This window comes from Naegleria fowleri, assembly GCF_008403515.1.
Source record: "Naegleria fowleri strain ATCC 30894 chromosome Unknown tig9, whole genome shotgun sequence".
NCBI lineage: Eukaryota > Heterolobosea > Eutetramitea > Acrasida > Naegleriidae > Naegleria > Naegleria fowleri.
In genome coordinates this window covers 376,925-390,821 of record NW_025407941.1, presented here as the reverse complement: position 1 = coordinate 390,821, position 13,897 = coordinate 376,925, and the positions used below count along the sequence as shown (strand labels likewise).

Below are 13,897 nucleotides of genomic sequence, written 5' to 3'. Positions count from 1 at the left end.
CCATGACAAAAAAGGATCAGCAAAATGAATTTTTGTTGTGAACCTTGACAAATTAAAAGTGGAGACCAAAATTCGTGAGAATCTACAAAAAAGAATTATGAAGGGTCACGTGTGTCATCCTATTGAAGCAATTTATGTTTCCAAATTGAACAAAGAAAACTAATGAAAGATGTTCGTTGAAGCCAAATTGTGCGAAATGAAAAAAGTAAATTTGGTGTTTTTTGGGAGAGATGTATGTGGAGCTATTTCATTCTTAGTTGGCCTGAATAATGAGATATGTTTTATTTGTTTCCAATTTCATTGCAATGATCGAACAGAGGATGGCAAGCAATAGGTAATTGTTTACAAATAAGTGATTCAAGCAGATTCCCATTGAATGAATATTCTATCAACGATGTGTCATTTGTCAATCACTTACAACAAAGAAGAAAAATTGTAGAAAAAGTATCAGATGCATCAAGTTGTTTATTGTACAAGCTAATTGTTCATGTCCTTATTTTGTTGAGGTATTCCATTGTCAACATTCAATAAATAATTACCAATTTTGTTCGAAAAATTGGCTTGAGAGATGGAAGGATGCATTTTCGATTGTTTCGTCACCGACCGCACCAACATAAAGGAATTGTGAGACTCTACAGAAGTTTGGCTTTCGTTGTATATTAGATCTGTAAGCCCATAAAAGTCAGCCTCAAGTAGAAAAACAGGCCAATCATGCAACTTCACCGAAACATAGCCAACTTGCAAGAATTGATAAATTAAATTGAAAAACTTGGAAGGTCTATCAATCAAAAATCTTCCTTGATCGTCCATATTTCCATACGATTCTAATCTATAAATTCTCTTATCGAAACCAGCTCGTGCAAGCACCAATTCGCTAACTGTTAGCTGAATGTCAGAAAAAACGAGAATAAAATATCCTTCATAGATTCTTTTGGGGCTGGATGATCCTCTTGAAGATTCTTTGGCTTGTTGGAGATTATTCGTTGATATTGAGTTTCTTCTTGACATTTGTGGTGGATTAATGGAGGATTGAATTTCATTCTGATATTCGGCAGTGCTTCTGAGCTCACGTAGGCGTTCTACAAAACGTTGAGGGCGATCACAGAGGCACAAGTTGGAAGCTGATAATCTTTCCCAACTCTTGAGATGACTCCTAATGTGAGCATAGTGAAAACATTCTGATTTTTTCACTTCTAGAATTAAAATCCATAAATTGGGGAAATTCGTTGTCTTTTTAAACTCAAGCCTGTAATGGATTCCAACTCTTGGTGTAGGTGTGATTTGAAAGTTCCTAATACAATTGTCGAAAAGAAGTCTTATTTTGTCGCGTTGTTTCTCACTCAGTTTCATTCCCATCACCACTCCATTGTCATTGACACCAAAGATAAGAGCTCCTCCATTCGAGTTTAAAAAAGCCAATAAATATTCCGTTAGTCTTTCTCCAAGCTTTGCATAATCTACAACTCCGTCCGCACTTGTGGTAGCGTTTGAAGTGGATGGAGAGAAATGAGCATGTTTGTGTTCTAATACTGTTGGAGTTGGAGATTTATCAAACGATCCAATCGTGTCTGAGATGAGCTCTTTCTCTAATTTTTGGGATTCTTCCTTACTGGTTGTTTTAAAATTCATATAATCGCTAAAAACAGTCAATTTATAGTCCACAGTGTTTCCTTCATCCACTGGAAGCTGTTCACCAACTGTAAAATCGACACATTCGATCCAGTACCATTCTTGTTGTGGAGATGTCACTGTTGATGAGGCTCTACTTCCTCCATTACTAGTGTTGATTGAGATGGTGTTTGAGACGTTGTTATTGGAACAATGATTGGTGTTGTTGACATTGCTTATTGAACAAGGAGAGGCATTGACATGACGAGCGGAGGATGTAAAAAGAGATAATTGTGGATGTTGATGTTTGCTTGTTGTAGTGCCATTAGGACATGAAGAAGAAGTATCATTACCACCACGACCACCACACGCTGTTGTTGTTGTATTCTCGATGGTTGCAGGAGGATTGGTTGGAAATGGAGGTGGGGATATATCACCTCCGTCATCATCAGAGCCACTATATTCATCATCATTCATAAATTCTTCCTGAAATGATGATGATGGGATGGTTTTTGATGATTTGGTTGTATCTGACGAATTTTCGTTGCTCATCATGCTGTTTGATTCATGAAATGTGGATGATGATGATAAATCCTTGTGTGTGTTCATCTTTTTAGAGATATTCACAATATTGTGTATTCGATTCAATATTCCAAGAGTGGACAATGGGTGTTAAACAAAATTGCCAATCCGATGAAATCAATGAATTTCTGATGATGATATTTCTGTGATAATATCAGTTAATAGTCCAAGTAGTAGTGATCTCACTCTCTTGTTTCTCTCTCAAGACCTGAATTGAAGAGAGAGGTGGCCACACACGACGAAACGCAAATCAAAAAAATTGATAATTTTTAGTGTTCTTTTTTGACATGTCGTGAACAAAACAAGCCTTTTTTACGATCTCTGCAGACCGAAGACTCATTTTGTTGTTGATTAAATTAATATTAATATTACATCATATTAATAATATATCAACGAAAAAGCAAAGACACAGACACATAGATGAAAGAGTCTGAATTTCAGAAATTAATACTGATCAAATTCAAGGCCATCTAGAAGGTCAATTCTATTTGAGAACTGATCATGATGAGAATGGGGTTCCACTTTCTCGCATCAACAAAGCTTTTCCAGTCAAACAAAAATCATCACAAATGATTTCTCATTCCAATTCGACGTTGAGCGTGCAACCATCAACACCATTGTCGTGCAGTTCTGATATTACCTTGAGCATGGCAATCAGAGAAGGATCTTCTACTGAGCTTTTGGAAAGCACTGCAGAGCGAGGTGTTGTGGAATTGCAGGAAGACAACCAAAAAGAAAATAACCAGCTAGAAAAAGACACTGGAAGAATACCTGGTGAAAATTAATGATTGGAGTTGGAATTCAAAACAAACTAAAAAGGGATTTCTTGGATTTAAAGTGAAGAGATTTCCGTCCAATACTGTAAAAACAACAAAGGTTTGTATTGAGAAGTTGATTGACCGGTAATGATCACCTTCGATTCACACCAATCAGTATACTTGGTGGAACTTTCCTGTTTTAAACCTTTTTCATCAATGTAGAAGAGTTGGTACAATATATTTCCTTTTCCAAATGATTATATCATTAATACCTGGAGTTGTGACTGTATCTATTCCTCTAATTATTTTACCTGTAATTTTTATAATAGCTGTGAATATGATCAGAGAAGGAGGAGAGGACATTTTTTCGTTATCTTAATGATCGAAGGGTAAATTTATATCACGCCTCTGCTTTGAGAGAAGGAACATTTTGTAGAATACATACTTGTGACATGAAAGTTGGCGATATTGTCAAAGTTGAACAGGATGAAGTATTACCTGCAGATGTACTATTGCTAGGCTCAAGCCAAGCAGATTCAAGTTGTAAAATTGAGACTGCCAACCTAGATGGAGAGTCTTCCTTAAAGTCTAGATTTGCACCAAAATTGTCTCAAGCTTACAATTCAATAGAAGCTCTTGTAAACCTGAAGGGACAAGTCAAGTGTCAAGAACCTAATGAACACTTGTACAAATTCAGTGGTACTATTCGCTTGGAAAACGAGAAATACGAAATTCCTTTATCTCATATGAATTTTCTGTTGAAAGGATGCAAATTGAAATCGGATTGGATATTGGACTTGTTATTTACACAGGGGTAGATACCAAGGCAATGAAAAATATGAACAAATCTATTGTGAAGTTCAGCTATGTCAACAAGATGCTAAACATTATGATTGGTATAATGTTTTGTATTCAAATTGCCTTTTGTCTGGCCTACACTATTGCTAAAACAAATCTTGAGTTTTCAAATCCATACTATCTCGGTACACCTAACCCAGTAAGAGAAAATGCAGCCCTTGCGACCTTAATGTCTTTTCTCACCTATATTATTTCTTTTGCTCACTTTATTCCAGTGTCATTGCTTGTTTCCTTTGAGTTGGTAAAGGCTGTACATGCATGGTTTATCTCAATGGACAATGAAATGACAATCACTGAATGTTCTAATGATTCACCCGTGGACAATAGCAGCAAGGAAAATGTAGACTCAAAGTTTGTTTCTTCTGTTGCCATTTCTAGTGATTTGAATTGCGATCTATCCCAAATTGACATGATTTTTTCTGACAAGACTGGCACCTTAACAGAAAATTTAATGGTATTCAAAAAATGTGCCATTGGAAGAGAATTGAAAGTATTTTGTGCAAGCAATGATGAAAACGAATGTTTAGGGAAACAGGTGGAATCTTTTAAGAACCACACAGGTCATGAAGAAAAACATAATTGTGGCCAATCTAATTTCTATGAACTGTCCATGACCGAAGAACAATTTTTCTTTTCAGTCGCGGCACTGCTAACAATGTCTCTATGTCAAAATGTTGCTGTTAGACATGTCACACGTTCTAAAACTAATGAAATAACATATGAAGGGGAGAGCGTAGATGAAGTGGCACTTGTATTGGGAGCTTCGAATAACCAATTTTCTCTTGTTTTCATGTCAGACAAGAAAACTGTACTAAAAGTGTTCAATAAGGAGTATACTTTTGAGAGATTAGCAGAGATACCATTTACACCAGACAGAAAGAGAATGACAACTGTATTCAAGATTTCTCAGGAATTTCTAAAAGATTTTCCTATTTTCGAAACGTTTTGCATTGGTCAATGCGAAGAAGATATCGCCGTTGACAAAGATGGTATGATTATTTGCTTTACAAAAGGGGCAGATTCTTTTCTGTATCCACTTCTCGAACAGTCGAATAAGCAGCAAGTTCAGTTAAACATTGACGAGTGTTCATCAAATTTCGCAAGTGAGGGTCTTCGAACTCTTTTGCTTTGTTATAAAGCTCTATCTAAGGAGACATTCGAAGAATGGAACATGAGATACAATGCGGCTAAAACGTTACTTTTAAACACAGCCAGAAAACAAGCAATGGACAAGTGCGAGAAAGATCTTGAAAAAGATCTGATATTTGTCGGATGTACTGCTATTGAAGACATTTTACAAGACGGTGTTCCATCCACAGTTAAATTCTTCCTAGATTCTTGTATTCAAATTTGGATGGTTACAGGTGATAAACGAGAAACAGCAGTTAAAACAGCGCAGGGATGGCAGGAATGCTGAACGAAAATTCTGTAACATTTATCCTTGATGACGATAACGGACCGACTTCTGAGAGTAATGGCTGTGCAAAGGTAATAACTGAATACTTGGCAGAAATAGCAAAACTATCACAAAATCAATCCGAAAATGTAACACTTGTGTTGGATGGAAATTCATTTTCAAACTTTTTCAAAGATGAATCACTTCCTCTCTTTAAGGATCTTATCAAAAAGTGCAACACTGTCATTTGTTGCCGTTCAACACCAAAACAAAAGTCCCAACTTGTGACATTTGCAAGAACTGAATTGAAAAAGAGAGTACTCGCTATTGGAGATGGAGCAAATGATGGTAAGTGTTTATTAGAGCTGATCATTAATGAACACCATCAATCTAACTTTAATTTTTTAGTTCCAATGATTCAAAAAGCAAATGTTGGTGTTGGATTAATTGGTAAAGAAGGAAATCAAGGAAAGACAATACCTAAATTCCGAATGTTAAAAAGATTAATTGCAGTTCATGGAAGATATTCTTTGAAGAGAATTGCCTCCTTTATCAATTACTACATTTATATGAACCTTGGCATTGTTTTCATTCAGGTTCTTTACTCATTCTATACGAGATTTTCAGGACAAGCATTAACAGAGGATTTTGTAGTTATATTTACCACTTTGTTTTTTCAACAACTCAATCCCTTAAGCTTTGGAATATTTGAAAAAGATATTTCAGAACACCATTTGCTAGATTCAAAAACAGGACCAAAGTTGTTGTCATCTCTTCGAAGAGAAAATGTTTTTAACCTTTACACGTTTGTCAAATGGATAGGTGGAGGAATACTCCATGTCATCATTATATTTTTCGTGTGCATTTATGGAACAGAAAGAAGTATTTTGACGAACGGCAGAGATGATGGGCTTTGGATGAAGACAGTACTTGTCAACTCTTGTAGTTTCATGGTTATGACTTTGAAATGTTATCTTGAATTTGAGCATGTGACACCATTTCATCAATTTGCAATGGCCTTTTCCTTTGTTACATTCTATGGATTTAATTTGTTGTATGCTGCAGCAGAAACTTCTCCGCTCTATAACATTTGGTATTCGTGTGCTCAATCTCCAGTATTTTGGTTTATCCATTTGCTATGCCTTATTTCAACATTGGGTATCGATTTTACAATCCATCACCTCAAAGAACTGTTTTTTCCAGATTATTATCAACAAGTGAAACGTAAACAGATCATGTAAAGCGCAACACCTTTATGGAACAGTGTTTTTCATCTTGCAAATAATTGACACGAAACGTGTTTCATGTATTACGCAAAACTCCGAATGATGACATCAATTTTTCTCATTCATAACTATGAATAATTCTCCATTGATTGTTCGAGTATGTGTCACATTACTTTGTCTTGGTAGCTCTCAAATCTCTAGCAATTAGTTCTCGCTTCTTGTCCATTCTAAAAACCAATGTACCAATTAACACAGGGAATACTAATTGAACCACCACAAGCAAAATTACAACATGACTCTTTGCCCATCTCATCACTGAGACAAAACTCAGCCATGAAAATCTCTCAGAATGAGCCAAACCATCCAATCCACGAATCCACCCAATCAGCAACTCAAATAAGACAGATAATAACAACCACCAAATGCCGATCAAGAACATATTTCTCTTCCTCTCAAAAGAAAAAAATCTGTGGTTGGCTTGTGTTGGCTTCCTCATATTTTAAAGCTTGATTTTTGAATTTCCTCTTTTGTATAAAAAAGTAATAAATGATCATCAAGTTGATGAGAACAAAGGAAATAGTAGCAAATATGTGAGACCATAGTTCTCCTGCCAGAGGCTCGTATACATTGACTCGGAGAAAACTATTTGACACGGAAAGAATCAAAAACGCAAGCCAAAACATGCTCGAGTGAAAGAGAAGAAGAGAGGTTTGCATTTTTTTTCTAATTCTCCTCGTTGGATTTTGGTTGGCCACTTCCTTTTCACCATGAGAATTGGAATACACAAGATAACAACCGTTATCTTGTTTTGATTTGTTTCTGGAAGAATTTATACATATAATCGTTGCAATTCAAAGTGTGGAACACTTTCAAATTGAAAAACAAATATTTTCGTTAAATTTGCCGTTAAAAAAATTGAAAAAATATTGAAAAATGTCTTTTGGAAGTCAAACGAAAGAACGACCAGTGACTTCGTTGCGGTTTTATGTTCCGCTTCAACCTATTGATTTTGATTCGTATGAAGATCCTAGAGCGAGCGCTTTTCAAACTTGTGTTGTTAATTTTGAAGAATTAATGGCCAAGACAAAGAAGGTGCTCGGAATTAAAAAGAAAAAACCCAACAACGACAAGAAAGTGATTGATGATAGTGAAGATGAAGTAGTAGCATCATCGGAAGCAAAAGTGGGAGCTACAGGAAGTAAGGATCAAACGAACGGAGTAGAAGATTCTGTAACCAAATCATCACAACCCAAAATGAAACCAAACGAGGCTGATGGAGAAGATATTACAAAACCACCAACCATTGACGACGATAGCGAAGAAGAGGTAGTATTTGCATCAGAGGAATCCATCAGTGAAGAAGAAGACACAGTTGAAAAAACAAGGAAAAGGCTCAAAAAGAACACTCTTCTTGAGGAGAAATTAAAACAAGTAGCGTTTGGTGATGAGGAAGGAAGAAGAAGAATTGCCGAAGATTTAGATTGGTTAGACGATTCAGGAGCGCCGTACTCCAAGTTGAATTCTGTTATTCACAGTATCACACAAAGAGAAAGAATGCTAAAAAATCAATTGACAATCCATGAACAACACCGAAAAATCAGCTTAGAATCGAGTAAAAAGAAAAAAGCAGAAAAAGAACGAAAAAAACGTGATGATGAATATGACAGTGACGATTCATGGATTGATGACACAGAGTATGATTTGATGACGGATATTCCAATGCTGCCTCCATCAGAATATCAAACAATAACACCAAGCTCCACTCTCAAAAAGAAAGGCGACAAAAAGAAAATTGAAGATGATGAAGAGGGTAGCTCTGAAGATTCTGGTGGTGAAGAATCCCTCTCGGAGGATGACTATGCAAACAAAAAATTCCCTGAAGATATTGAAAAAGCAATTCAGGAATTGCAAGATTTGGCAGTAGAAAAAGGTTTTGATTCTTCAAAAACGTACAAGACAATACCATCAGAGCTTAATGAAGGTCTTAAAAAACTGGCAATGGAGAGAATGAAGCATTACAAAAAAGGTGTCCCAAACACATTGCTGAGAAGATTGCGAAAGATACCTCCCCTTAATTTTGGACCGAAAACTATTAAGGAAAGAATGAAAGCGCTTGTGCAGGAATATGAAGCTGGTCAACATCCTGTTGAGATACAAACCTTGAAAGATAAATTGAAGAAGAGCTTGTTCAAGGATATGCTTGATTGTTTAGAAAGAAAGGGACAGAAAGAAACTCATCCATATTCAGACGAGAATTATGAAATTCTACGTAAAAAAGTCAGAGATTTAGAGGGTGGTAGGCTGAAAAATTCTTCAGAAACAAACGAATTAATGACAACAATAATTAGAAAGATTTTGAAGACAAGCGGAGACCAATCGAGCAAGAAAAAAGGAGAGGAAGACGACAAAAAGAAGGAAGTGGATAGCTTCGTGAAAGGTTTCTTAAAGTCAATATGGCCCACAAAAACAGATTTAATGAAAAAGGTTAGAAGTTTATGCCCTGAGTTGGAGCCAAAGACAGCCACGTCATCTTCTTCATCTAGTGCCACCAGTTCTTCTACATCGTCAAAACCCTCTGATACAACAGAGACCTCTAAAGTCACCTCTGAAGAGAAGCAACAAGAAAAAACGACATCCATCGAAAAAAAAAGAAAAGAAGGAAAAGAAGGACAAAAAGAAAGACAAGTTGAAGAAAGAAAGCAACGATGACGAGAAAAAGAGAAAGAAGGATGAAGAGGACGATGGTATTACGGCAAGAGTAGCTAGAAAGAAGAAGAAAAAGGAATAATCATCATGTTTATTTTTATGGTTGTGAACTTGGACATGTGTGTTTGGTTAAACTTCCATACTTGGAACAGCCGCCACTTCGATCATAGATCCGTTGTTTGAGTGTTACTTTTGAAGTGGTGATAGAAGGTGCATTCTTTGCAGCTCTGAACTATTAAAAGAAACTGGAACGCGATCATTTACACAAACAAAAAAAACATGTCTGGAATTAACAATGGCAACCAAAGACTGCCAGTTTTACCCAGTAGATTTGGCACTAGAACAAATGCACAAACGTTTAGAGCTCGTCAAGAAAGGTCACTCTTTATTAACACAAAAATCAAAAGGTCTGATGGATAAATTCAAAGAGACCCTCAAAGATATCAAAACGTGCAAAGAAGATCTCCCAAACTTATTTAGACAAAGCTTCTTTAGTCTTATCCAGGGTCTGAAATCTGCTAAATTGAAGCAAAATCCTCGCAAAATCCAATGACGAGACTTATCAAATTTTATTGGTTGCTTGATTTATTTGGATTGAGAAGAACAACTGGTTAAATGACCTTGTGAAACGTCATTAACAATTTTGCCATCGACAGTCTGTTGCATGTTACTGAAATACTTGGAAAGGCCCTTCTCAGACTGAATCAAAACCTTATTTAAATTGTCACAGGCCAAATCCATCAATAACAACCAATTTTGTTTCACTTGATCGCTGACTTTTGAAATTTGTGTATCGGTAGAGATAACTTGTCTAAATTCTTCGGGAGTTTCTACTAAATGTTCTGAAATCAAGAACACTACCCTTTTTTCTTGTCTCAATCTAGGTAATAAACATTTCAGTAGGTTGGGCAGTAATTTCTTGACTCCAATTAAGTTGATGCATATTTTCAATCGAGCCTTTTTTGGCTGGTATGGAGTTTTCATTATGGGATTTTCAAAACCGATCTTGTCTTTGGTTTGTTGGATAAACTCGTGCAATAACTCTTGGCCCTCTGTGAAAAGCTCATTCACTGTGAGGTCTTTATCTTTGATAAATTTCTTTAGCTTACTAAATTTCTGTATTCTGTCAATTATTAAATTGTAATATGGTGTAAAATCATTCATTTCATTTTCAATAATATTCTCCAGAATGGCCATTTCTTGTTGATAAAGTCCAGTATTATCGTTCTTCTTTTCTGGTTCTTGAGCTGGAATAGCACCGCCCAAATAGTGAATAAGTGGAGGTGTTGGACTTAATGCTCGCTCAATGGCATTCAAAATCATATGCTCAGTGTCATAAAACTTGTCAACATCTACAAGCTTGTCTCTGTTTGATCTGGAAATGATGATAATGGCTGGTCGACCTTCTCTAACAACGATGTCTTTCAAATAGTTAGAGGATCGTCTAATTTCCACGTCGGTAGATGGATGAGAGGGAGTCTATGTTATTGTTGTATTAATATTCCATTAAAATATATTAAAGATATATAGTTACTTACACTTGCAGAAGGACAAATTCCAAATAAATTATTCACATAACAATATTTTCGAACGGACGGAAATTCATATTCATATCTCAATAGTGACAACACATAATATGGAATATTGTCAAGCATGATGAGAACGAGTTTGTTGATTTTTCGTAACTCCTCGAGAGCAGCATGTGGACCTTCACACCACATGTCCAACAAATTTGGGCTGTAGAGTGAATTTTGTGGAGCTCTAATTCCGTCCGATTCAAATACGAGACCTCTGAAAAACATTTCATCTAAAATTTTTGAAATCCAATCTCTGTTTTGCTCCTCATTCGTGAGTTGAGTGTTTTCATCTTCTTTTGATGGAATAGGTATAGGTTTTTGATAACATATTTTCTTTGGTGACACCAATTTAGAAAGCATGTCAAATAAATGTCCATATTCTGCATGTGGTAAAAGATTATTAATGAGTGGATCTTGTGCTGTGAAAAAATCCTCACTCACATGAAGAATATATGGAGTGTTGTTGAAAATTCGAGCATTCAATCTTGCAATTTGATCAATAGAGTATACATCCCACCGAACATGTTTGGGTTTTACAAGATATTCAGTTCTCGTGCAAGTGGTCTTTTCATTCACATAAATCTTTCCTTCTGAATTCATGGTTGTTTCAAAGGTGAAATCGCTTAAACTTCCATCCCAAAAGATTCCTTTCATTTTCTTATAGCAAATCTTGGATTTTCCTCTTTTTGGATTTCCTCTGGCTCCCATGACTGCAATATGTCTCCCTCGTGGAAGAGCAAAATGAGAACCTTCCCAATCGTTGTGAACCCAAATGACATGACTTCCAATGAGGTTGTAATACTGACATGTCGAGATAAAATTATCTGCGCCAATTGACTTTTCAATCTTGGAAATTGTTTTCTTTTTCGACTGTAAGGTCAGTTTTAAAAGTTTAGAATTTTGTAAAATTTTGTGACCAGAATGAGAATCCAAATGTAGAATTGGAAGAGCCATATCTTGTGGAATTAATTTTTCTTGCTTTGTGAGTAGCAATGCACTCAACAGTTGATTGTGGTCATTCACAATTCCCAAAAATACTTTTTGAATTGGATTTTCAGCATAGAACATTCTAATTTTTTCCATTTCTTTTTGCATGGCAATACTAAGTTTATCTACTTTCGACGTCTCCTTATCCGCTTGTTCATGCTCAAATAATTTGTTATAACCTTCCTCTAATGGCACCGATCCTAAATGGTGTGAATTCTTTTTATGAAGTAATTTGAAGAATTCGTCCACTCCTCGCAATACCGAGTGTTTTTCAAGTTGATATAATTTTCCTTGAATGTCACCCGTGACTCCTGCATTGGTCATTTCAGTACTGATGGATCTATTTGGGTTTCTAGTCATGGTATAATAAATGAAAACAAAAAATGTCAACAAAGAAAGAACAAATACAATCCCCAACACAATGTAGGATAAATTACAAAGAAATCCACCACTCGAACTTCTCCAATTTCTTCTAAAAACATTTGCTCCTCGAATGGGAGGAATTGAAAAATTAATTGGTAATTGAAGTGACGAGGATGAGGAGGACGATGAATTGTTTTTTCTATTAATGGTATGATTCTGGTGAGGAGACGAAGAAGAAGCACCAAAAAACGATGAAGAAGATACTTGCTGACCAGTGTGACCAGTGGTTGTGTTCTTGTTGCCAAGGTAGGAAGAGCCTAATTTTTGATGCATGTGATTCATCAATGAAGATGATGTGTTGGATTTACCAAAGAGGAGATTGGAAGAGAAAGAGGATTTTCCTGAAGTTGGAGAGGAAGTCGGTGATGGTTGAGAAAATTTAAAAAGTGGTGAATTCTCTCCCGATGATGATATTGTTGTTGGTTTGAAGGTTGAAATGTACAACGAAGAAGATGTTGAATCAGAGGAAAGTGTAGTTTTAGAACTAGTGCCACTATCTCCACCACTATGGTCATCATCGGATGATGATTGTTGTTGATGATGAGAGAGGGCGACGAGATGTTTCAGTTGACCTCTGATCATTTTTTTTGTAAATAGGTAAATACGCATCAATTTAATTGACGTCAAGTCCAACAAAAATGATCAACGGCTCAAGAGACATGTTGTCGTCTTTTACGGAAGGTCTTGTGACGTATGCTTGTCAAGATTTAGAAGAAGAATCAAGAGAAGAATTAATATATATGGCGAAATTATGTGAAATTGCTGAATGTTATGATGGTTTGTGTTTCATTGTGAATTTATTAAATAAATAAATGAATAATTTTAATAAAATCGAATATATGATGGAACCAACCAACCGTCATGATCATCATCATCGGGATTATTGACATTGTGGTTGAGATTTCTTTCAGACATGAGAATTTATATGAAAAAAATTATTCAACTCAATTCAGAATTATCCATTTCTGAAAGGAATTTATTATCGGTGGCCTACAAACAATCGGTGAACCCCAAACGTCATTCATGGACAATGACTTCATCGATTTGTTCCAAATTATCAGAAAAGAATGAAATTCAACAATTGAAAATGGCACAACTCTATCAACAACGCATTGAACATGAAATTACGGAAATTTGCAATGAATTATTTCATTTGTTAGATCACTATTTAATACCCACTGCCAATCGTATCCAAGATGGAGAAGCAATTCTGTTCTTTTTCAAAATGAAAGGTGATTATTATCGTTATTTGGCATTTCAATCCAAATTAAGAGGAAACAATGACGATGGTGAACTTTTAAAGTACTACTCTCAACAAGCCTTACAAGCTTACGAAACTGCACGAACCATGTCGACAACAATTCCAGCAAGTGATCCACTGAGATTGGGATTCGCTCTCAACTGGTCTGTGTTTTACCATGATATCATGGACATGCCACGAGAAGCATTCAACATTGCAAAAGAAGCGTTTGATGAAACATTGAATGAATTAGATACACTCTCTGAGGAGTCTTATAAAGATACTGCTTTCATCATGCAATTATTGAGGGATAGCCTTACATTATGGGATTATGATGCAGAAGAGGAAGAGGACCGGGTACAAAAGCAAGATCACCACTAAGACCATTGGAAAGAGATTCTCAATTGAACTAACTCACTTTGGAAATGAGTTGTTGCATATATTGACACAACTTCCAAATGAATGATGACTTGTCAAGTATTTATATCAACACGCCCTGATGATTTTGATGCTTTCAGTTTTGAAGTATGGCGTTT

At 35.9% G+C, this 13,897-nt stretch overlaps 5 protein-coding genes across 5 annotated transcripts; 3 read left to right on the top strand and 2 right to left on the bottom strand.

The window, feature by feature from the left end:
- Positions 1 to 477: 477 nt before the first annotated feature.
- FDP41_011365 (uncharacterized protein) lies at positions 478 to 2,217 on the bottom strand (the record flags this gene model as incomplete). Its single annotated transcript, XM_044701765.1, has 1 exon — positions 478 to 2,217. The coding sequence occupies one exon, from the start codon at positions 2,215 to 2,217 to the stop codon at positions 478 to 480; it is 1,740 nt and encodes a 579-aa protein (XP_044567148.1).
- Positions 2,218 to 3,714: 1,497 nt separating this feature from the next.
- FDP41_011364 (uncharacterized protein) lies at positions 3,715 to 6,443 on the top strand (the record flags this gene model as incomplete). Its single annotated transcript, XM_044701764.1, has 3 exons — positions 3,715 to 5,190; positions 5,295 to 5,550; positions 5,611 to 6,443. 3 exons carry the CDS (start codon positions 3,715 to 3,717, stop codon positions 6,441 to 6,443), a joined length of 2,565 nt encoding a protein of 854 aa, XP_044567147.1.
- A 918-nt stretch (positions 6,444 to 7,361) lies between these two features.
- Positions 7,362 to 9,137, top strand: FDP41_011363 (uncharacterized protein; the record flags this gene model as incomplete). The annotated part of the gene is made up of 1 exon (XM_044701763.1): positions 7,362 to 9,137. The coding sequence occupies one exon, from the start codon at positions 7,362 to 7,364 to the stop codon at positions 9,135 to 9,137; it is 1,776 nt and encodes a 591-aa protein (XP_044567146.1).
- A 582-nt stretch (positions 9,138 to 9,719) lies between these two features.
- FDP41_011362 (uncharacterized protein) lies at positions 9,720 to 12,703 on the bottom strand (the record flags this gene model as incomplete). Its single annotated transcript, XM_044701762.1, has 2 exons — positions 9,720 to 10,613; positions 10,673 to 12,703. 2 exons carry the CDS (start codon positions 12,701 to 12,703, stop codon positions 9,720 to 9,722), a joined length of 2,925 nt encoding a protein of 974 aa, XP_044567145.1.
- Positions 12,704 to 12,759: 56 nt separating this feature from the next.
- FDP41_011361 (uncharacterized protein) lies at positions 12,760 to 13,742 on the top strand (the record flags this gene model as incomplete). Its single annotated transcript, XM_044701761.1, has 2 exons — positions 12,760 to 12,898; positions 13,033 to 13,742. 2 exons carry the CDS (start codon positions 12,760 to 12,762, stop codon positions 13,740 to 13,742), a joined length of 849 nt encoding a protein of 282 aa, XP_044567144.1.
- Between the last annotated feature and the right edge of the window lie 155 nt (positions 13,743 to 13,897).